General features: G+C 49.0%; 1 protein-coding gene across 2 annotated transcripts in view; it reads right to left on the bottom strand.

The window, feature by feature from the left end:
• SLC6A4 (solute carrier family 6 member 4) overlaps nt 1-24764 on the bottom strand; it is a 41860-nt gene that overhangs the window by 7180 nt on the left and 9916 nt on the right. Inside the window, exons 2-12 of one of the 2 annotated variants that reach the window (XM_081109552.1) lie at nt 15659-16111; nt 13402-13536; nt 12729-12948; nt 11429-11567; nt 10755-10889; nt 10292-10395; nt 8553-8680; nt 8180-8292; nt 7372-7503; nt 5850-5949; nt 3396-3496 (exon numbers count right to left, since the gene is read on the bottom strand). In XM_081109552.1, coding sequence (XP_080965678.1) covers nt 3396-3496; nt 5850-5949; nt 7372-7503; nt 8180-8292; nt 8553-8680; nt 10292-10395; nt 10755-10889; nt 11429-11567; nt 12729-12948; nt 13402-13536; nt 15659-16001 — 1650 coding nt within the window. In that variant the 5' untranslated portion in view covers nt 16002-16111. The remainder of the gene's footprint in view (nt 1-3395; nt 3497-5849; nt 5950-7371; nt 7504-8179; nt 8293-8552; nt 8681-10291; nt 10396-10754; nt 10890-11428; nt 11568-12728; nt 12949-13401; nt 13537-15658; nt 16112-24764) is intronic. The other variant, XM_081109553.1, reaches the window with a different exon arrangement.

Genomic DNA, 24764 nt, shown 5'->3' with positions numbered 1-24764 from the left:
AAATTCAGTGAAGAATTTGAGCAAGAAAAATTCCACGGTGTGCTCCCAACACTCGGGTTATGCGTTTTCTTATTTCAGTTTGGTTTCCAGAGAGAGTGTAAGTATCGGTTTTTGCCTAGTAACCACTGTGGCCAAATACTTATTGCTCTTGATTTAATTTTATTTTATTTCATAGTCATAAAGAAGACAGTAATGTAAATTATTTGTGTGGTTAAACATCTATTTATATCTCTTTTTTTCTTTGTCTGCAGGTAATAAAATGGGAAATTGTTAAACACACATCCATCTTCTGAGCAGTGTTATCCTAAGCCCAGGAGGAAGCTTTCAAAACAGGAGCCCCGCCAACTGCAAACCTTTCTCTGGACTTACTCTCCTCACTCCAGACGTGGCTACTAAGGAGGGTAGTTTTGGAACAGGAAAGGGGGCGGAGGGGGGGGTGGTGTCTGGTTAGGAACCATTCCTGCTGTGACTCCTCTCATCTTGACGTCATGTGTGAAGTCCAGTGCAGCTCAGGGAGGCCTCACGCCTTTGTTGTGGCCAGGAGGCGTTGTTTCAGACACCCCTTTCCACGTCCCAGCCTCGCCCCTTTGCACGTCCCAGGCTCTCCTTGCTCAAAGACAATATTTTCTTTTTTTGTAACTTGGCTTCAGTGACAAAGATTATTTTTAGTAAGCTACTCATTGTTTACCTAAAGCAGCCTTATAAAGCCCAGAGCAGGGGATCTGTTTAAGTAAACCCAGAAGTGGAAGACAGATGTGCCTCCTCTTCATTGTGCCCCGGAGCACTTGCCTCTACAGGACACGAGGAAAGCGAGCATCACAGGAATTATGAGTAATGTTTCTGAAGCCAGATCTGCACGTAGGTTTTGCTGGACAGCAAAACACACAGGAGTTCGCCCGGTCCGCCAGACACCCAGCAGTTCACAGAAATGAAAACAATAAAAGCCTGGGGCCAGGGTCAGTTTGAGATGCGAGGCACTCACCTCGGGCACAGCACTTCAGGGGCCAAAATTTCAGGAGTCAAGGTAAGTAATATCTGAGCGCAATATGTTACAAAGACAGGATCTGACACGGCCGGATTAGGGTGAGAGAGTGAGCTAAGTCATCCCAATGCAGGGTTGGATCCTGTCTCTATTTTAAATGTGATATTTTGTTCATCAGGGATTGTTTTGGGCATTAACTTCAGATTTTTAAAAAAATATTGCATTAAAATAGCATTTACAGCCCTGGATGGTGAGGCTCAGGGGTTGGAGCATAGGCCCGTGCACCAAAGGGTCTCAGGTTCCATTCCCAGTCAAGGGCATGGGCCTGGGTTGCAGGTTCAATTCCTGGCCCCAGTTGGAGCATGAGTGGAAGGCAACCAATTGATGTGTTTCTCTCACATTGATGTTTCTCTCTTTCTCCCTCCCTCCCTCTTTCCCTTCCACTCTCTTTAAAAAAACCAATGGAAAAAATATCCTCAGGTGAGGATTAACAAAGAAAAAATAGCATTTATTTTTATTGCTGAGATTTTGGGTGCCCCCTTAAATTTTATGTCTATGTTGAGTGCCTCAGTTGCCTCTCCCAAATGTCAGCCCTGGACATCATTTCCTGCCTGTGTGGGGACTGCTGAAGCAAACAAACACGACTTCTTCCCTCAAGAAACGAATCCCGTGTCTCCTTCCTTTGAAAAACAAATGAAAGGATTTAAGTAGATTACGGAGAAGCACTGGTAATAACGTAAATGAATAACCCATTTATGTCAGGATTCGACTTCTAGTAATGTCAGGCAGGTGATTCAGACCAACCCTCTCGCTGGCAACAACTACCGTTTCTGGATTCTAAAATGGATATGTTTCTAACGTATCGAAAAGCGACAAGAAGTTGGTAAGGCAACAAGGAACGACCGGGCCAGGGTCTAGGGGACCCTGGAGCCCAGAGCCCACGCCAGAGCCGCTGGGCGTTCCTGCTGCTCGGCTGGCTCAGGTGTTGGAAACCTCGAGGAGGAATTCTGGGGAGAGACATGGGCAGCGTTGAGAAGGCCAGGTGAGCATGCCGTTCATCTCATAGACTAATGTGTTGTACAAAAAATACAGAGAATAAAGGGCTTCCCTGAGAAAGTCAAAACAGATCGCAAAAAGGGCTGTTTTCAAAGAGGAGGAAGGCACAGCTGTGTGCCAAAGGCAGAGACGTCCTAAGGACAATGGATGGCCCAGACGCTGCTAATAAGCTGGAGCTTATTAGGTAGGAAGTCTACCATAATAACGTTTCCGGCGCTAACAGTAGACAAGCTCCCCCTTCCCAAATAAACCTACAGGTACACGAAAGACCAGGACAGCAGTCCCTGCCGATGTGCACGGCGTGGCTTCCCCCCAGGCCACCTCCGAGCGCACGTGGGGTGCTAGCAGGTGCTTTCCATCGCTGGGCAGACATCTCCTCCAGATGGACACCAGGGAAGCGCAGGGCACCTGCAGCAAAGATGCTGTGGGCACCAAACACGTCCTGGCAAATGGGCAACAGCTGATCCCAAATGTTCTCATCCAGCTCCTTCGGCAATAAGTAGATTCTACTTTGGATTCAGGTCATACCGGAGGACCTGCGTGGGGGCGTCTTTAAGAAAATGGACACAAGCCTGGCCGGCGCGGCTCAGTGGCTGAGCATCAACCTATGAACCAGGAGGTCACTGTTCAATTCCCTGTCAGGGCACATGCTCAGGTTGTGGGCTCGATCCCCAGTGTGGGGCGTGCAGGAGGCAGCCAATCAGTGACTCTCTCATCATTGAAGTTTCTATCTTCACTCCCTCTCCCTTCCTCTCTGAGATCAATAAAAACATATTTTTTTAAAAAGAAAAGAAAATGGACATAAAACCACTAGGACCCTGCCCAGGGCCTCGTGAGCAGCCCAGTAAAGCGTTCCCCGGCCTTGAACAGTTCTTAATTGTCATGTGACCTCAAACCCTTTACTTAACATCTCTAAGCCTCAATTTTCTTTAAATGTAAATTGGGATATTAGAGCTATACTACCTCACAGAATTGTAGTGAGGATTAAAAGTAATACCACGTCTGGCCTGGTGCTTACTGTTCAGTAAAGTTTCTTTATCATGATCCCTGAGCAGGGGAAGGAAGCAATAAGGTGACCGAGGCCTGGATGACGCTATGGTGTTGGAAGTCAGAAGAGTGGTTAGCCAGGCTGGGCACGGTGACTGGGAGGGGACACAGAGGGGCTTCAGCTCATTGTTTTTCTTCTTGGTATGGTTTTGGCTACAAAAATGTGCTCCCTCTATAATAGTGCATGGCATGTACACTTACAATTTGGACCCTTTTCTGTGTATGTTTCACTTCGATACGATTTATTTCCTGTAAGTGTTTGAGTGGGTCTTTCTCCAGGGCAGGAAGGAGAAGGGAAATCACAACTCACCAGGAGAAACAGAGGGCTGATGGCCACCCAGCAGATCCTCCAAAACCATCCGGGGCTGAAGCCCAGCATCTCCTTCACGTCGCTGCAGAACTGGGTGATGCCTGCAACCAGCCAGCGGGAGAGAGAGAGACACATCACTGAGAGAGGACGCGGGCTGTCCGGTCCCTCAGAGAGAGGAGCCGCCATGAAATGTCCCGTGAGGGGCTCAGGGCACCAATCTGGGCTGAAAGTGGGACAGAGGGACTTGTCCCAGAATTGCATTTCAGAGCAAGCAACGTTCTTTCTACATAGAGTAGGCTGGGTAGGGGGACCGCTGGGGAGAGACCTAAAGCCGCCTCCTGGTGCCCACACTGCCTTTCTTCTTTTTTTTCGTCTTTATTGTTTTGGGTTTTTTTGCTTAAAGTATTACAAAGGGTATTACATATGTGTCTTTTTTTCCCCCCGCCCTTGACAATCCCCTGGCCTCCCCTACCCCCCAGTGTCTTATGTCCATTGGTTATGCTTATATGCATGCATTCAAGTCCTTCGGTTGATCACACTGCCTTTCTAAGATCTCAGCATACATTTTATTGCATTGGTACTATGGAAAAGGAAGTTACGTTTTAGTTTGGAATGACGAACCCGCTCAACAGAGACTGACTTGGACCTTGTGACCATGTACGGGAAACTTCCATTTTAACCACAGCACGGCCCAGCCCCCTGTCAGAGCACCATCAAGGTTCTTCTGTCAAAGTAACTGGCATGGAAGTGAGAAGTGAGACCCCGGCTGGTGAGAAATCGAAAAGGGGCAGAAGGGTGCTCTGTGCTGGCTTCCCCAAGAGAGCCTGGCAGTACCTCGGGCAGGTCTAGAGTGGTGCTCACACTTGAACTTTGTCGCCTAAATTGCCGAGGAGGCGGGGAGGACTTCTTTTTAAAAAACTGGACTCATGTGCAACACAAAACATGCCCCCCCCCCCCTTCATATCTGTATATATAAAACCCTAAGCAACTGGTCAACCATTTAACCAGTCGCTATGACCACCAGGGGGCAGATGCCCAAGGCAGAAGCTGCCCCCTGGTGGTTAGTGTACTCTGACAGGGGGAGCACCGCTCAGCAAGCTTCCTGAGTGGCAGTGGGGCCAGGATGAGCGGGAGTGGTGCAGTGTCCGGCCCAGGCTCAGGCTCCTCCACGGCCACCTGCCGCTCCGCACACTACATCCCTTGGGGGGTGTCGAACTGCCGGTTTCGGCCCAACCCCTGGCCAGCCTGTGAGGATCAGCCCGAAACCGGCAGTCTAACATCCCCCGAGGGGTCCCGGATTGCGAGAGGGCGCAGGCCAGGCTGAGGGACCCCACCAGTGCACGAATCCGTGCACCCGGCCTCTAATTATACATAATGACAAACACACTAAAGCTGTTTTATTATCATAGGAACTAGGAAAATAAACACATTTTCAGAATGAATTCATCTCTTCTGGATTTTAAAGATAAAGAGAGACATCCCTGGACCTGGCTGTCTTCACTCCGATTGCCTGTGCCCTCCCCAGCCCCACGCAGGGGCTCCTGGGACTCCTGCCGGGGGACCCAGGTGAGCTCACTGGGTGTGCTCCTTCCCGGTGGTTTCATCCTTATCAGATTCCATCCCAGGACCTGAGGCGGTTTCTCCAGGGCAGATCATCCAAACAGGAACATTCTTGCCTCCTCCCTAGAAGATAAACTCCTAACCTCTGCCTCCGGACTCTGCGGGGAGCTCTTGCTTGCGAAATGTAAGCTGAGGGCCGCTCTCTGTGACAGTGAAATATGGTCCCTGCAAATGCCTTCACCGGGCCCTGGGTCTCTGTTCCGCCCAGTTCTCACCGCCAGTCAGGATGGTAAGCATCCACTGCGGGTGAGCTGCAGGGACCGCGTCAGCCTGTCTCCACCGGGTAAACATTTCAACTCAGAGCGAAGCCCTAGCCCATTTGGCTCAGTGGATAGAGCGTCGGCCTGTGGACCAAAGGGTCCCCGATTCACTTCCAGTCAAGGGCACGTACCTCGGGTGCAGGCTCCTCTCCAGCCCTGCTCAGGGCTTATGTAAGAGGCAACCAATCAATGTGTTTCTCTCACAACGATATTTCTCTCTGTCTTTCCCTCTCTGTAAAAATCAATGCAAAAATATCCTCGGGTGAGGAAGTAAGTAAGTAAATAAATAAAATAACCTCAGAGGGAAAAAACATCCTCCCCAGGTAAATGCGACCTGCTGTGCGAGGGTGGCGGACAGGAGGGCCTGTTTCTGAGGAAGGCACTCACCTGAGCTTATCTCACAGACCCACCAGGAGGTGACATCTCGCACCCTCCCCCGCCCCCCTCCCCCGCCCCCTCCCCCCCCCCCCCCCCCCCCCCGCCGCCCGCCCTTTGGTGAAATCAGCCCTTCCCCAGTCTGGTGGCTGCGGGCTGCCGGAGACAGGACTGTGGCTGGTGGAAGGAAGCACCTTACCGTAGAACCAGAACACAGCCATCGCTTCTATCAGGGCCACGGTGAGGACGGCGGGCCCGGTGGCGTACTCCTCCAGCAGCTTCACCACGTAGGCCCCGCCCTGCAAAGGCAAGCAGGCCCTGGTCAGGGGTCGCCCGAGGCATCGCCTCCTCTTTGCCAGAGGGGCCTCAAGGAAGGATCATTCTGGGGAGTCCCACCGTGGACCTAATATAAGGGCCTCAGGGTGGACCAGATTCCGCCCCTCGAGGCCTCTCCCCTCCCAGTGGAGTGCCCCTTCGTGTTTCCTCTCGCACTAAGTTTTAAGAGACAAACTCAAAAGGGCCTTGATCTATTTTCAACTTTCTTCAATTTACCCAGCACCTGCTGTGTATACTCTGCCTTAGAGAATCCCGGTCCCTAAAGAGAATCTGGGCCCTGCCGGTGTGGCTCAGTGTTTGAGCATCGACCTAGGAACCAGAAGGTCACGGTTCGATTCCCGGTCAGGGCACATGCCCGGGTTGTGGGCTTGATCCCCAGTGAGGGGCGTGCAGGGGGCAGCCCAGCGATGATTCTCTCTCATTATTGATGTGTCCATCTCTCCTTCTCCCTTCCTCTCTGAATCTGGGAGATTCCACAATGCCAGACCCACCGAGTACATGGGTCACACCTTCCGCCCTAACTCATACGTCCCTCGGGTCCTGCTCAGGCACCCAGAACCCTATCGAAGCTCCACAGACACTGGGTCGTGGCTTGAAGATTCATATCAGCAAAATCTGCCTTGAGACAGGACACAAGCTTAGGAAATCTGTGGGTACTTATCTGATGTCCGTTTTTACAGTATTTGCTTCAGCTACAAAAAAAAAAAAATCACTGGAGGGGATCTGACATCTTCACCATTGCAAGTTCTCTGGAGGAGACCAGGTGACATTGCAAACCTGAGACGCCAGCCTCCAGATGCTCTGCACATCCGGGCATCAGGGCAATACTGCCACGAAAGCAGCCCAGAGGGCTGGGAATACACTGGAAAAGCAAATCTTCGTTTTTCTCCAGATGTGCTGCCATGCCTGAAATCTAGTTGGAGCGACTGGAACATGCCAAGAGTCTCCAGAGTCTACGGACAGATGCCACTAGAAACAACTTTTCTTTTTGTCTTTGATGACAAGCTTTTTTATTTTTTTAAATATATTTTATTGATTTTTTACAGAGAGGAAGGGAGAGGGATAGAGAGCCAGAAACATCGATGGGAGAGAAACATCGACCAGCTGCCTCCAGCACACTCCCCACTGGGGATGTGCCCGCAACCCAGGTACATGCCCTTGACCGGAATCGAACCTGGGACCCTTGAGTCCGCAGGCCGACGCTCTATCCTCTGAGCCAAACCGGTTAGAGCAGATGACAAGATTTTTATAAGCCTCCCCCTCTCCCCTGCCTTGGCCCCAAAGCCAGGGCACCGTGTGGGATGGAAGGAAAGGAATGGCTTCTTGGAGTGTTCGTCCTCCCGCCCTCGGGGAGCTGACTCAAAGCCGAGGGGTGGGATACTCACAAACGTCAGGGTGAACAGGGACCCGAAGAAGCAGGTCACGACCACGCCGAGCACCAACAACTCCCGGCGCTTGGACCAGATGTGCGGAAACTCATCCAGCACCGCCGTGATCACCCCCTCCAAGCCTGCAAACTGAGGGGGACGCACACATGGTCACAGGGGCGGCTTCGGCACAAAGCTGTCACCTTCCAGGACGGGGAACGGGAGGGGCGGGGTTAAGACCGGCGAGCGACCCCAAGCTGCTCCTGATCAGCAGCCCTCACTGCAACTACCTTTTCCTGTTTACAGTCCTTCAGAGCCCATCCCTGAGGACATGAAGGAAGGAAAACACAGCACGTGGAGAGGACTTCTTAGGGGAGGTCTCTTGGGGAGCCTTTGGCTGCACCAGAAACGCCAACTCAAAGCCCAGACTCAGTCCACGCTAAGTGCAAGGCCCGGAGCCGGATGTGGGCGGCAGGGCACTGAGACGCAGGCGACCTTGCCCTGGCCTCTCGCTGCCATCGGGTCATGGGACCGTGCACAGTGATAGCAGCTCACATAGGCCAAGCCCCTGGCCCGTGGATATACACCCCGTCACCCCATCCATGACTCTCTAAGGTACTAGAGGGCAGTAAGCACAGTCAATGCGGAGTGAATTAGGGGCTGAGGGGGCACCAGGAGGGGGCAGCCAACACCACCTGGCGGGGGGGGGGGGGGGGGGGGCGGGGGCAAGATGGGAGGGAACGGGTACAACTTCCTCTTTCCTCTCCCCTTCCTCCACCTCCTCCTTTCCCGCCTCCTCTCCGTCCTTCCCTCCCCATCCACTCACCGTGCTATCCAAGCCCAGTGTGATCAACATCAAGAAGAAGATGATGGCAAAGAAGGTGGACGCAGGCATGTTGGCGATGGCTTCTGCGTACGTGATGAAGAGGAGGCTGGGGCCTGAGACAGAGGGGGAGGGGGAGCCCATAGTGTATTCAAGGCCCCAGTCCGGGGTGTCTAGGGAGCTGCCCCACACCCACCATGGCCTGAAGACCTGGAAAGGGTTGAGATCTCCAAGGCATTACATTTCCTTAAGATCTTTGAAAAATTAAACAAAATAAAACATTTAGAAATCATTCAAATGTTAGATATTGAAAAGCTCCAAAGAGCAGCAAAGCAATTCCATGGGAACAAGGGACCTGAACAGAATGAGGCCCCACCTGCGTCTTTGGCCACCTCCGACACATCTTCCTTCCGCATCTCAGCCATGTAGCCAAGCACCGTGAAAATGACAAATCCCGAAACGAAGCTCGTCATGCAGTTCACCAGGCTGGTCACCAGGGCGTCCCTGGAGCAGAAAACCCAAGGGGGCTGAGACATGTCCAGGTCAGGAGTCTGAGGAGCATCTGTCTCGGGGTGCGGCAAGGGTGAGCGGGCAGAGCTCACAGGGCCGTCGAGCCCGACCTGGTGTCCCTTCCCCCTCCCAGCGCCCGGCCTCTCAGATTGTTGGACCAGCCGTGAAGCACAAGCTGCCCTTATCATCACGCGTGGCAGGGAGGACAGCTGGTCAGGGTGGTTTTAAAATACCGCCCTGATGTGAACCAGCACAGCACAGACCTCGGTTTCAAACAAGGTTTGCTCTGAAGCAGGGCCTGGGTTAGGTGGGGGCCGAAGGACACCTTGGCCTCCCATTTTTTAAAAAAAAAAAAAATTTTATTACAGAGAGGGATAGAGAGTTAGAAACATCGATGAGAGAGAAACATCGATCTATCAGCTGCCTCCTACACACTCCCTACTGGGGATGTGCCCGCAACCAAGGTACATGCCCTTGACCGGAATCGAACCTGGGACCCTTGAGTCCGCAGGCCGACGCTCTATCCACTGAGCCAAACCAGTCAGGGCTTGGCCTCCCATTTGTGAAGCGCTCAGGTTTAGGCTTTTGCATCATGTGCCACTAGGTGACAAGACGCCACAGTGACACCCTGACACTTGTAATAGAAGACCTCGCTGTAGGACTTCCGGCCGGTGTCCCAACGCAAGGCCACATTGCTCGGGCCTGTGTGAATTCCTTTTTATTTTTTTAATTAACTCTGTAATTATGAGTAGCATAATTTGATTGCTGCACTTTGCCATCTGTGATAGAACATTAAAACAAAGTCAACTCTAAAAATGGTGAGTGATATTTAAATCATAATTGGTGCAATACTTTCTTTTATCAACATTTCTGAAATAAGATTTTACCATAAAAATGATGTTGTTTCGTGTTGGTCAAAATAGTTCAATCAGCCCTGCCTGGTGTGTCTCAGTGATTAGAGCATCGGCCTGCGCACCGAAAGGTCAAGAGTTCAATTCCTGGTCAAGGGTATGTGCCTGGGTTGCAGGTTTGATCCAGGCCCCTGGTTGGGGCGAGTGTGGGAGGCAACAAATCGATTTCTCTCTCTCTCTCTCCCTCTCCTTCTCTCTCTCTTTCCACCCCACTCCCTTCCACTCTAAAAAAAAAAAAAAAAAAAAATCAATGGAAAAAATATCCTTGGGTGAGGAGTAACAAAACAAAAAGGAAAAAATATTGCTCAATCATTATACTTTTTGTGTCTATATACATAAACAAATGATCACATTATAATTGTGTTGTTAAATACAATAAGTCAAATATAAACATTTAGTGCCTGTTGCAATTTTTGTAAACCTGCTTTAGAATTTCTTAATTAATTTTTTTAAATATACAGAGACTCACAGAATGGAAGTGGCCTGGGGCCTCTCTCAGCCCCTGAGTGGCCCGGGTGAGGCTCTGGCTAAGGGCGAGTTGATCAGGGACCTATGGCACCCCTGAGGGTCAGAGTGTCAACATGGCCTGAGCCCAGCCAGGTTTGAGGCCATTGGTTCGATCACCTACCTCCAGATCGGCTGACTTACACTCACCCCACTTTTAAGCTTTGCTTGGGGGCCCCCTGATACTCACTGGTAACAGTTGTTGTTGAATTTGTTGTAGCTAGCAAAAGCCAGTAAGACCCCAAAGCCAGGACCGAGAGAAAAGAAGATCTGAGCCGCAGCATCCACCCACACCTGGAACACAGCAGAGGAAGGGTGAGGGCTGGGCCCTGGGCCGAGGTGGGGCGCGGGCGGGGCCAGCGCCTCGCGCCCCCACGTGGCTGTGCGCAGACACCGATTAGCAGCTCTCCAGGCTTGTTCCAGGGATGGCCACACAGCCAGCGCCAACAGGTGCGGCTTCTCCTCTGCCATGTGGGCACAGACCAAGCCAGTGACCTCAACTGGACTTTTCCTGCGTGTATTCCTGATGGAAAGCATCACTGCAGACTTGCCGCCGAACCCACATTTGCGTTGTTGCTACTGTCCTATTGGGAGGGTTAGTTTCACTTAGTAAAATGACAGAGAGGTGCCCACCGGTTTCCTCATTGTCTTACCCCTGTCTCCAGGAGTTTCTGCCAGTTGGGTTTCAAGTAGAAGAGAACACCCCTCCAGGCTCCGGGGAGGGTGGCCCCCCTCACCAGCAGGACCAAAAGGATGATGTAAGGGAAGGTGGCTGTCACCCACACCACCTGTGAGGGCGGGAAGACAGGTTATCACCACGTGGATGTTGGTGTCTTTTATTCTTGAAAACCTTCAAGAAAGGAGATCTACCCCTTTCCTTTTCTCTGTGATTGTAGGAGGCAGGGTGCTGGGGCAGACTGGTCACAGCCTTCAGAATCAGACAGGGACCTGACCCACCACTGGGTGTTGCTAACTACCTCCAAACCCACTCCCCACCTGTAAGTGGGGCAAGAATCTAGCAGGAAACAGTCAAGTAGCCACTGAGCAAGGCCCACCAGAGCTTTTCAATAAATTATTGCCACTATTATCAATTGTGACGCTACCAGTGGGTTAAAGAAAAAAATTTTAAAAGCATGTAATGGTCCTTGGAAGTGGCCCATTTCTAGAACCTTCTACCATTTGGTGGAGAGAGACTGCGCATCATGGGATGTGTCTGGTGTAGGAGGAGACAATGCCCTCCTGTCTGTGGCTGTCTGGCCCACCGAGTTCTGAGTTGGAGATCCCCTGGGGCCCCCTGGCAGGCCCGGAGCAGCGGAGTCCTCCTTACCTTTCCAGATGTTTTGACGCCTTTCCAGATGCTAAAGTAGATAATAGTGAAGATGAGCATGATGCAGAGGGCAAGCTGCCAGCTGACACCCCCCAGGTCCTGCAGCCCCTTGGACCGGTGGATCTGCAGGACATGGCGCCTGCAGTGAAAGAGGAAGAAAGGCCTTGGAGATGGTCCGAACAGTGACCTGAGCACAGCGTTGTGATACCTGGAGGAGGGGCCAGGACAACACGGGCCTGGCCAGTGTGGCTCAATGGTTGAGCATCGGCCATGCACCAAGAGGTTGCCGGTTTGATTCCTGCTTAGGGCACATCCCCAGCAGAGGGCATTCAGGAGGCAGCTGATGGATGTTGATATTTCTCTTTCATCAATATTTCTATCCCTCCCTCTCCTTTCTTCTCTTTCTAAAAATCTAAAAAATCAATAAAAAAAATATATTTTTAAGCTAAAAAGTCTCACAAAAAGAGAGAGAGAGAGAGAGACGACACGGACACTGCACTGCAAGCACCGAGTGGTCACTAAGCCTCAGCAAGAGCTGGGATTGGCCCTGGCCAGTGTTTTCCAGTGGTTAGAGCGTTGGCCCACACACCGAAGGGTTTCCCAGTCAAGGGCATGTACCTGGGTTGCAGGTTTGATTCCCAGCCCCCGTTAGGGCTCATGCAGGAGGCAACTAACCCATGTGTCTCTCTCACATCAATATTTCTCTCTCCCTTCTCCCTTCCATTCTCTCTAAAAAATCAATGGGAAAAATATCCTGGGGCAAGGATTAAAAAAAAAAAAAAAAGAGCTGGGATTGGCTCTGCCCAACAGGAAGGAGGGACTAGCACATTCTTCAGGCAACCAACCCTGAGAGACACGCTCAGCCCAAAGGCAGCCTCCCAGGCCATCACCCGGAATCCCAGCCTTACAGAGTACTCCCTGCTCCAGGCATCTTCCTCCGGGGGGTAGGTCCCCCTTACACAGTGAACACATGAGACCAGGAACTGTGTGAATAGTTTCAAAGTGTCAGAGGCTGGGCTCCCCTGACACTGGCTGAGAGGGGGGCCCAGGAAGAAGGGCGGTTTGGAAGCGGGGAGTCGTTTTGGAACATGAAGGTGGGGATCGTCCTGGGCACGCTGGAGCCACCTGGCACGGCACATCGGAAAAGGCCAGATGGCACAGCGGATCAGGTTATGGAGTTGGGGGGCTCCAGATCTGGACTGAGGGAGGCCACCCCTGCCCGGGCCTCCCTTCACAGAAGCCAGGCCCCAGGGCTGTGGCCTGCCCTCCACAGACCGCGCCCTCACTTGCAGGCACTCACGTGTAGAATTCCTCCGCGGGGGACGTGGAGTGGAGTGTCCAGGTGATGTTGTCCTCCGAGAAGTAGTTGGTGCAGTTGCCGGTGTTCCAGGAGTTCTTGCAGCTGGTCCAGGGCAGCTGGTCGGTGAAGGAGGAGATGAGGTAGTAGAGCGCCCAGGCCATGATGGTGTTGTAGTAGGAGGCGATGTAAAAGGCAATGATGCAGATGGCGTAACCGATCCCTGGGACAGAGGGGGAGGGAGGCCAGTGTAAGAGGCAGCCCCACCGTGAAAGGCTGAAACAGGGCATCGAGGGCACTGCATGGGGGGGCGGGGGTGGGGGGGCGCGGAGGCTGGGAGGAGGGGGCTGCCACTCATCTCATTCCCCAAAGACTCAGGAGGTGGTGGGAGTGGCACTGGGGTAAAGGACGTATACGTATGTGCAAGGTTACATGTCTCCGAACATGTGTGTGCTGTGAAAGCTTTAGCATGTTTTCTATGTCGTGTACATTGCCATTTATTCTGTTTCCCTTTAACCATCTCATACCACCCGAGCAGTCAAAAGCTTAGCTACTCTACTCCAGTTTCCTGCCAGGGTGACCGAAGGCTTCACTGCTTCCAGAGGCCCCCCGCTGCCCCCCACTGACAGAGGACACCACTTCCTGGGAACACCCGCCCCCTCAGCCTCTCCGTTACCTTTGAAAATCGGGCAGATTTTCCTCCATATTGAAATGCATCCGTTTCGGTGGTACTGGCCCAGCGCGAGCTCCATGTAGAAGAGCGGGATCCCCCCAAAAATGGCCATGATGGTGTAAGGGAGGAGGAATGCTCCTGAGGCAGATGAAAGAGTATTTTACACTCTGCCCAGCTCGGTGCCAGGATGGCGCCACTGACCTGGACACCAGGGGCCACGCCCAGAATCGCAGAGCCAGCGGGTGCTCCAGCGTCAAAAAGCCACCTTAGGCTGAGCGACCTCACACGGCTCACTCTCTGAGTATTTCCTCCCCTAGAAAGCCACAGGGCTGAGAGCCACCCATCAGATTCACTTAAAAACACCCACCCACCCAGAATTCCTCAAGCAGAAGCTCCAGGTATGGGTGTAACAACAACAAAAAACTGTCAGCTCCACAGGTGATTCTGAGGTAGCCAGTACAGGAAGCAGAGTCTGGAACCCTTGGGACAGACCTCCTGGGACAGCCTGTGGAAGAGCTGAGATGATCTGTGAGTCACCGAATTCGTTTCTTTGTTCATCCATATCACCCCTGACTCCAGACTCGTGTTTGATTATTGACATTTAGCGATTTTCCATTATTCCATTGAGTTTGGGGCCGGAATGCTCCCTCCTGAGCCACTTTGGCAGGTGGGCCCGAGAAGGGCAGTTGGTCATGGACCGAGAGGGCGGGGCTGCTGCACTTCTGGCTCTGGTGGCGGAGGCAGAGTGTGGAAATGCCAGGTGAAGGATGGCCCACCTGCAGCCCCAGGATGGGTCGGCTTGGTTTTCCCAGACAACTTTCCCTCGCATAACGTGCTCTGAACCTAGAAACCTGAAGTTTCCACCTAACTTACAATCACTCTGCGGAAATCTGCATTGAAAATAAGAACCACATGGTGTCGTCATGGTAGCATCTGTCCATAGGGTTTGCCTATCTGGTTTCACCGTAAGGAATGAGTGTAGGAGAAACGACACTCGTGGCCCAGTCCCTTAAGTAATGCTCGGGCTAAGGGTGAGTCCTCCCAAGCTAGAGGTAAGGGATTCCAACCTCTGGTCTTCCCAGGCAGAGAGTGCTGGCCTCCCCGCTCCCCGCCCCCCAACCCCCCCTTCCTATTCCCCCCACCCCCAACAGGAACTACCTCTACAGCTGCATGGACCATGGCCCTTAAAGCACCAAAGACAGGCAGCTCTGTGTCAGGCCATGGACACAAATGTGTTACCTCCCAAACCTCATTTCAGCTGCCCTCCCAAATCTGTTGCCAGAGCTCCTGTCCAAATAAACATGGGCTGCTATGACTCCCATCTTTCCTTCCTTTCCTATTCTGAGAGCAATCCAGTGTGTCAGCACGGAGGCACCATACCTACCCACTCCTCTCTCTGGGGACCCCATATCCATGCCCACAGTCAGTTATTACTATTTTTTTCATAATCTATAAGTTAACTGCTCTGAGGGCACTGGGAGTAGGAGGAGGAACAAGAACTAGTCTCTGGCCTCAAAAATCTTGTCAGAATACAAGGCACATCCATGCATGGTTGGGGGTTGGCATTAATGTCATGCGTGGCTGGGTCCAGCTCTGGATCATGCCCAGACTGTAACTTAAGACTCTCGACCTGAGCTGACCCCTTTCTCTGATCTCACACAGGTCCAAAGGCCCAGGAGGGTCTGGACCCTGGAGCTGCCTCCCAATTTTTCCTTCCACAGATCTCCCCTCTCTGGACTCCTCTGAGGAGGAGCAAAGGAGCTCAGCACAGGGCTGCTGGCCTCCCTCACATCTCGCTGGGTGGAGAGTGGAGCTTGGATACACAGGGATGAGAAAGGGCTCTTCAACGCACGGAGCACTAATAGCCCTGGCTGGTTTGGCTCAGTGGATAGAGCGTCGGCCTGCAGACTGAAGGGTCCCGGGTTCGATTCTGGTCAAGGGCACATGCCCGGGTTGCGGGTACGATCCCCAGAGGTTGGAATCCCCCAGGGTGTGCAGGAGGCAGCCGATCAATGATCTCTCTCATCACTGATGTTTCTATCTCTCTCTACCTCTCCAAAATCAATAAAAATATATTTAAAAAAAACAAAACAGATGGAGCACCAGTGATGTTGAAATCTGCTGAGGTCAGGCTAGGGAGGTTTAGTCCAATTTCATAACCCAAGAGTCACACGCTTATCTTTTAGATAAGCTTCTAAGTCTAAGCAGTCAGATCAGTTAAACAAGATGGAAAAGATTGCTCATGGCCCACGATACTGACCCCCTCCATTCTGGTAACAGATGTAGGGAAAGCGCCAGACGTTGCCCAGGTCCACAGCATAGCCAATGACCGACAGGAGGAAATCCATCTTCTTGCCCCAGGTCTCCCGTTCCCCTGAGTGAACCTCAGCCACTAGGGCGGTGGTGGCAGCCGGGATGGAGTGCGGAGTGTCATCTCCTGCACCGGGGCTCGGAACTGCTGAGTACCCATTGGAGATCTGGCCGGACTCCACCTTATCCCCAGAGGCGGGAACACCCTTCCGTAGAAGTCCATTTTCCTGACAGTCTTCTCCGTTCTTACACACTGACAGCTCCTTCTGGGAATTTAAGGGCGTGGTCTCCATTCTGCTGTCTAGTAGACGATGCTGACGCCCATCCGCGAGGACCTGAACGGAATTCTTGGTGCACGATCTGTGGGGGTCCTCGGAGCTTTATGTCAGTGGGATTGAGAGCTCTGTTGGAGAGGCACACAGAGAAAGAATAGAATTAGGCATTTTTACTTGGCTCTGGTATTAACTCATCATTTTTTTGTGTGTGCTCGCTTAATCCCTTCACCTTTTCACCTAGCCCTCAAGCCCCCACCCCTCTAACAACTGTCAGTCTATTCTCTGTATCTATGAGTCAGTTTCTATTTTGTTTGTTAGTTTATTTTGTTCGTTAGAGTCCATATAATAGTATAAGTGAGATCACATGGTATTTGTCTTTCTCTGACTGGCTTATTTCACTTAGCACAATACTCTCTGGGTCCTATTGCAAAAGGTAAGATTTCTTTATTTCTTTATGGCTGAGTAGTGTTCCATTGTGTAAATGTATCACAGCTTTTTTTTTTTTTTTTTATCCACTAGTACTGATGGGCACTTGGGCTGTTTCCAGGTCTTGGCTATTGTAATAATGCTGCAATGAACATAGCGGTGCATGTATTCTTTCAAATCCGTGTCTTCGGTTTCTCCTAATATATTCCAGAAGTGAAATAGCTGGGCCATAAGGCAGTTCCATTTTTAAATTTTTGAGGTAACTTCATACAGTTTTCCACAATGGGGGTACCAGTCTTCGTTCTCACCAACAGTGCACAAGGGTTTCCTTTTCTCCACATCCTCACCAACACGTGTTATTTGTTGATTTGTTGGTGATAGTCATTCTGATATCTGTGATGAGATGTCATTGTTTTAATTTGCATCTCTCTGATGACTAGTGGCATGAAGCATCTTTTCATGTCTACTGGCCATCTGTATGTCCTCTTCGGAGAAGTGTCTATTCAGGACCTTTGCCCATTTCTTAATTTGGTTGTTTGTGTTTTTTGGTGTTGAGTTTTACAAGTTCTTTATAAATTTTGGATACTAACCTCTTATCAGATGTATCATGGTGAATATGTTCTTCCATTCAGTGGGTATCTTTTCATTCTGTTTATGGTGTCTTTTGCTGTGCAAAAATTTTTCAGTTTGATATAGTCCTATTTATTTATTTTTCCTTTTGTTTCCCTTGCCCGAGGAGATATATCAGAAAAATATTGCTATGAGAAATGTCTGAGATTTTACTGCCTATGTTTTTTTTCTAGGATTTTTATGGTTTCAAGTCTAACTTTTAAGTATTTAATTCATTTTAAAATTTATTCTTTTATGGTCTAGTTTCATTTTTTTTTTGCATGTATCTGTCCAATTTTCCCAACACCATTTATTGAATAGACTATCTTTACCCCATTGTATGTTTTTGCCTCATTTGTCAAATATTAATTGACCATAAAGGCATGGATTTATTTCTGGGCTTTGTATTCTATTCCATTGATCTGTATATCTATTTTTATTAATATAGCCCTGTAGTATAGTTTGATATACAGCTTTGTTCTCCTTTCTCAAGTTTGCTGAGGCCATTTGGGGTCTTTCGTGGTTCTATATACATTTTTGGAATACTTGTTCTACTTCTGCAAGATATGCCATTGGTGTTTTGTTAAGAATTGCATTGAATCTACATTTTGGACATTCTAATGATTTTAATTCTCCCTATCCATGAACACAGTATATGCTTCCACTTATTTGTAGCTTCTTCAATTTCTTTTTTCAGTGTCTTAGAATTTTCTGAGTGCAAGTCTTTTGCATCCTTGGTTAAGTTTATTCCTAGGTATTTTTTTCAATGTGATTATAAATGGGATTGTTTTCTTAATTTTCCTTTCTGATAATTATTGGTATATAAAAATGCAACATATTTCTAGATATTTATTTTGTATCCTGATTCTTTACTGAATTTATTTATCAGCTTGAATAGTATTTGTGTGTGTGTGTGTGTGTGTGTATGGGATCTTTAGGGTTCTCTATATACAGTATCATGTCATCTGCAAATAATGACAGTTTTACTTCTTCCTTCCCAATTTGGATGCTTTTTAGTTTTTCTTCTTGTCTGATTGCTGTGGCTAGGATTTCCAGCACTATGTTGAGGAAGAGTGGTGACAGTGGACATCCCTGTCATGTTCCTAATCTTAAGGGAAACACTTTTAGCTTTTGCCTCTTGAGTATGATGTTGGCTGGGGGTTTGTTATATATGACCTTTACTACATTAGGTATGTTTCCTCTATTCCCACTTTGCTGAGAGTTTTTTTTCTTTTTATCATAAATGGGTGCTGCATTTTATCAAATGTTTCTTCTGCATCGATTAATATGAATCATGTGACTTTTATCCTTCATTTTGTTTATGTGGTGTATCACATTTATTGATTTGCAGATATTGTACCAACCTTGCATTCCTGGACTAAATCCCACTTGGGCATGGTGTATGATCTTTTTAATGTATTGCTGAATCCAATTTGCTAATATTTTGTTGAAGATTTTAGCATCTGTATTTATCAGGGATATTAGCCTATAATTTTATTTCTTTGTAGCATTATATCTGGTTTTGGAATTAAGATAATGCCCGCCTCTTAAAATGAGCTTGGGAGTCTTCCCTCCTCTTGAATTTTTTTGATGGTCTGAGAAGGATAGGTGTTAGTTCTTTGAATGTTTGGTAAAATTCACCGGTGAAGCCATCTGATACAGGACTATTGTTTGATGGGAGGTTTTTGTTTTTTTGTGTTTGTTTTTATTACTGCTTTAATTTCACTTGTTGTAATCTGCTTATTCAGATTCACAGTTTATGGCTGTCTCTACTGGGATTGGGTGTATGCAGGAAGAACCAATCTGTGCACTAAGCCTGGCTTTTACCAGCATTGGGCCCAAGGGCAGGTCAGCAAAAGTCCCCAAGGCACTCTGAGATCCGCCTGCCAGCTGCCTGTTAGGCTCAGTCACTGAAAGAGCCTCTAGGCTCAGTCACTGAAAGAGCCTCTGGCAGTACTCGAGTACATGAAATAGGTTCTCAGTGAGTCACCAGGTAGGGGCCAGTGGTGTTCACCAGATTGATACAGGTTCAAATTTGGTGCCAGTGTTGAGTCTGAGGTCACTCAAGTCTAGCTGCCACCCGCTGAGATCTTTGTTGTGGGGCAGGATCTTAGGGTGTCATCAAGGAGAGGCCCCCAGAGTTTATTCGGCCCCAAAAGACCAAGATGTGTCCGTGTGAAGGAAGGGTACTGCACCACTTGGGCATGCGGGTAAAAATGACCCACATCCTAGAGCAGGGGTGGATAACCTTTTTGTGAGTGCGTGCCAAAACCAGCAAAATCTCTGACTCAGAATTCTTCTGCGTAACAACCCTAATTTTTTGAGAACATGTTATACCTACTTGATATCTCTTAAGGTGTACGTATGTGAAGAACCTTGAAGAAATAGTAAAATTTACTCGAGCGACAAAAACACAGTATATGATGATGAAAAATACATTTATTTTTTAATGTATACATGTACACTGATAGTCCAACAGAAAACTGTATGACTCCCTTTGATATTATCAGTGGGACTTTTGTTGCTGCATCACTGATGACAGAGATTTTACATCAGGTTTATATTTCGTGACCTTCAGAGATATGCACAAGCTACTACTTTCATCCGTCAGGCTACTCCTATTACGAGACTTAACAAAATTCATCACTGAGAACAAAGATTCACAAGCGTATGTGGATGAAAACATGGAGAGTAACGCTGTTGCAAAGTTTTTTAAACAGAAAAAATTTTCTGGAATGGCATTCCAAGTCCTCAATAGTTCGTTTTCGACACTTCTCTCTGGTACTCCTGTCTCTAATCGCTTTTTTTCAATGTTTTCCAAGTCAACTCTAAGGTCAACAAATTTCTGCTTCCAAATTGAGCTACTCTGAAATTCAATCAACTGCATTTCAAAGTCAGCCATGTCTATCCATGAAAACATTTGTAAGTTTAGTTCCTCCAGTCTCATGCTGTCTGGAAACCTCATGAATTTTGCTGTCTCTTCCAGTTCTCTGAATTTCACAAATCTTGAGAAGAACTGCTCAATAGTTTACTCAATAATGTTTAAAAACAGCTTTTGAAGGCTTTGACAGTCTGTTCTGTCATCTTTTGGGAGGTCTTTGATGTGCCTCTTGAGGTTTGGGAAATATCTAAATCTCTCACCATCCACATCCCTCTTAAAGACTTCCAGTTTCTTTTCAAAAGCCTTTATGTAACCAAACATAACATCAAGTGTCTTGCCAGTTCCTTGTAATTTAACATTTAAGTCATTCAAATGTTCACAAAAATCTGCAAAGAACATCAGTTTAGAAACCCATGTGGTGTCAGACAACTCTTGGTAAGAAACATGTTGGTTATTCAAGAAGAGCGTTATCTCGTTTAAGCATTCAATGAATCGTTTCAGAACCAAATCTCGGCTAAGCCATCGAACATTGTTGTACATTTTCAGTCCTTTATACACAGATTCTACCTCATTCAGTAAAACTTGAAATTGTTTTTTATTTAAAGCCCGAGCAGAAATGTAATTAACAACTTTGGTAACTGTTTGTATCACTTCCTGCAGTTCCTTCAGGCCAGCTTTTGCACATAAAGCCTCATGTATGATGCAATGAAAACCTATCAGTGTATGACCAACTTCTTTCGCAAACAGATTTACAAAACCTGCTTTCTCACCAGTCATGCAAGGAGCACCATGAGAGGTGACGGACACCACTTTTGAAATGTCAATTTGTTGAGAAGAGAATTTGTTCATAACTGCTTTACATAATTCAGCCCCGGTAGTACACTCAGGTAGAGTTAGAAGGGCAACCATCTCTTCACATATTTCATCACCTTTACAAAGTCGAGAAAAAATGGCCAGCCTAGATGACGATGTAATGTCTTTCATCAATACAAATAGAAAAAAAAATTGACATGAAGACAAATCTTTTGTTAATTGTTCAGCAGTATTACTCACCAACTTAAGTATCCTATCCTTAAGTGTTCTCCTGCTCACAGGCAAATGTGCTGAATAATCTTTTCTTTTTCTGAGAGAGTTTCGCGTGCCAGCGAAAGTTACTGGCGTGCCATGTTTGGCACGTGTGCCAGGGGTTGCCCACCCCTGTCCTAGAGCCATACAACTTAGTCTGATTCAGACTCTTCCAAGAGCCAGATCTCAGCAGGGTAGAACTACTAGGAGTCAACAGGATAGGGCTAGTGTATCTCCCATAGGGGGGTGTACCAGTCAGGCTTGGGAGAAGGTGGAAAGTGGGGGGACTGGCCCCTGCCCCAGAACCATACAACTGAATTTGTCCTGGATTCTTCCCAGAGCTCCTAAGGAGCTTGAGTTTGGCAGGGTGGGGCCACCAGGAATCGGGGAGGGTTGGGCTGGGGAGCCTGGAGAGTGGGCCTACTTGATCTCCTGTGAGGGGGAGGCACCAATCAGTTTCATGAGAAAGTGGGGGGAATGGCTTCTACCCAAAGCCATACAACTCAGTCACTGACAGCCCCTGAGTCTGCCTAGACCTCTACACCCTGCCCCAGGTAGCTGACTCCTCAGGAAGGTGCAAGCTCTGCAGTGTGGGGCTACAGGAAGTCCATAGGGTGAGGATATTGCATTCCCCCAAGCTGATGCCAGATGGAGAGGAGTGCTCTACCCAAGAAAAATGGTCTGTGGTGTGGGAGAGGACTCAGGACAGGGATCCTGGCAGTTGCCCCTTTAGCTCTCTCCCCAGAGCCACAAGCCCCAGTTGCTTCTCACATGACTATAGTCTGCTCCACCCTCCCTCCACTAGAGCTCAGGGTGAGTGGCTGTGGATGATATTTTATGTGTTGACCCTTTAAGAGGGCACCTGTATCTCTGGCAGATTACCATCATTCCTGGCAGTTCAGCTCCTCCCTGTATGTCCTTGGATCCCCCCACGCCACTGTCCCAGTGCTGGAACTCAGAGGAAGCAGGACCATGGAAGTTCGTGAGCTGGCCCGTTAAGAGAAACTGCCTGGGACTCCAGCAGCCTCCATATCACTCAGCCACAATCCCTGCTGGTTTTGATAGCCCAAGTTATAGGGGTTCTTCCCCGCTCCCTGAAAGTTCACACATTGCGCCCCGAAAGTTCACCAACACTGGAACCCAGCTCTGGAAGCCTGGGCTGGGGGGCTGGTGTGGGGCTGGGACCCCTCACTCCACATGCGATGCCTCCGTGGCCTACTCCACTGCTATCTTGGACCCACTCATCATGCATCTTAAATGACACTAGTTAGTGGGAGGCAGAGAGCACTGCATTCACCTACGCTGCCATCTTGGTTCTCTGACCTCCTTAAATTCATTTTTTCAGAGAGCAATGATATGTCAATTTATTTATTTTATTTTTTTAAATATATAGCTAAATTCAACCTGAACTTGGCAGTTCCTGGCTGTGTTGTTTGAAGAAGGCCTTGGCACTCCTCTTTGGCCTATATCAACAACACTCTTTCCACATTAAACACTGAAGACCTGGAAGAACAGATGGCAGAGATAAAGAGCTTACGAAGTGCCACCAGATGGCACTCAGGGACAGAGCTGCTCCTGACGAAGGCCACCCCCTTGCCTGATCTTTCTTTCTCTACCTTCATAATTTTACTCAAAATTTTCTTCTTCCTATCTTTATACCACAGCTTTCCTATAATTTAAATTGAAGCTCAAAAAGCAAAGCATCACCCAACCTGTCTCCAGCATGTCCACCAGGGTCAATGGAAGGGGAACGTCATCCATCTCTGAGGACACAGCACAGGGGAGTAGTACAGCCATACTAGTAACTCGTCGCCTTCCTGCCTCCGGCCTCAAGTGATTTGTTCTAGATTTCATTGACTTTCCCCCTCAGGGCACTCTGCAGGGAAGTTGGAAAATGTGTGTGTTGGTGAACTTTTTGGGGGGCAATGTGTGTTCATTAGGTCCTCAGGGGCTCAGCCCTCAAGGCATCTGATCTTGATTTCTTGGCAACTGTCATGAGCAGCTCCTACAAGAAGAGACACTATTTTCTATTTCTGTCCTGAGCATTACAACGGTCTTATTTCCTGAAATATCCCCAGCACTTAAAAAAAAATTATCAGCAGGTTGAAATGACCCAAGTTGTAAGGGGACATATTAAGAGCCTCCCCCAGCCGACTCATGGCCTCAGGTTGTCTCTCCCCAGAGGTTGGCCTCTGTCCACCCAGCTCTGATTTCTGGGGTGCTCCTCTTGTGCTCCCACCCCTGGTCACAGAATCTGCGGCGTAAACACATAAGTTACAGCCACTTGAAACCACCAAACTGGTAGAGGTACACACGTCTTCTCCAAATCACTGCTAGGCCTCTCCCAGTGAGAAGGAATCCCCTCCCCATTAATCATCAGGTCGGCCAGGAGTAGATGGCCTGGCCTGCGCCCCCTTCTTCTGCAGGATGCTGCATCCCGACTCCTTCCCCACGTGCCTGATTCTGCAGAGCCCTGACCACCTTTCTCTACAGCTTTTTCTACGGAGATCAGCAGACAACAAGGATTGAGAGCAAGCTGGCTGGCCCAGGAATATAGAAGTAAGAGTGCTTAAGGTTGGCTTCCAAGAATGCTCTCTTGAAAGCTTTCTTTTTTAAAAAGATATTTTTATCCTGCTAGGTAGAGAGATTGCAAAGGAGGTCAATATTACAGCCGTGACCTCCTCCAGACAAGCTTTGAGTTTCTCCACAGCCACAAAAAGCCCCAGGAGCCTTCCTTTGCACCTTGAATGTATGCACTGTCCCCGGCTGAGCAGGGACAGACCACGGGTGGCGTCACGGAACTCAGCTTCCTGGGGGGATGACAGCTTGATCTGCAGGAGCTTCGTCCCCCTACGTCTCCACACCCGCGGGGCAGTGCTGGGGTGCAGCTGAGGCGCTGACAGTTGACTTCCTGTTCACACTCCTTCCTCTCAAGTCCAGGGGGTGGGCTAAGTCACCCTACCGCTTCCCTAGTAAGAAGGATTGTTTCTATTTAAACTTGTGATCGAATCTCCATTCTCCTGTCCACAAACCCTGTATCCGTAGCCAGGGGAACCGGTATCTGAACAAGCATGTAGTTACACTCATGGTGATTAGTCACGGAACCTCCTGGCTCTTTGGAAATGCCTGCCCCCTGTTCCTACATGTCTGTTGGACACACATCCGAACATTCTAAGCAGAAACACTACAGAAATGTTGGACTCTGGCTTCACGTGTCGAGGTCAAAGTGAGTTCATTTCTCAGGACACTCAGTTTCCATTTCAAAAACAAAATGAAACCACCGTGAATTACGGGTGTACCGTGGACACAGGTGAAGTACAGGCCATATGCCAGCCAAGTGGCAATTTGCATTCTCTCTTCAGAGGGAGTCTAAAGGTCCTCAGACACCTACCAAGGTTGATAGGAATTACGGAGCTCAGGCACCAACGAACACGGTAAACACCAAGCCTGGCCCTCTACCGCAGATCAACCCTAATTCGTCAGTGATGCGCGATGTGCCTGCTCTGTGCTGGGATCGTGGAGCTGAGGCAGGCACAGTCCTGCCTTCGTGGTGCTCACGGTAAAAGCCAAAATCTGACGGGTGGGAAAAGAACAGGATGAGGAGGGAGAGGCTGGTGCTGCTTTTAGCGCGAACGGACCTCCCACTGTAGACCTGATGCGGCACGTTCAAATACCTCACATTTCTGGCTTCCAACTGCCCTCAGATTTTACAAGTCTTCCTTTTGTTGCTATTGCACAGCTTCTGTCACAGGGCTCTAAAGTTTTTTTAATCCTCATTCAAGGATATGTTTACTGATTTT

This window comes from Myotis nattereri (genome assembly GCF_964212035.1).
Source record: "Myotis nattereri genome assembly, chromosome: 16".
Taxonomy (NCBI): domain Eukaryota; kingdom Metazoa; phylum Chordata; class Mammalia; order Chiroptera; family Vespertilionidae; genus Myotis; species Myotis nattereri.
Note: the sequence above shows the minus strand (reverse complement) of the source record. Positions and strands in the feature narration are given on the sequence as shown.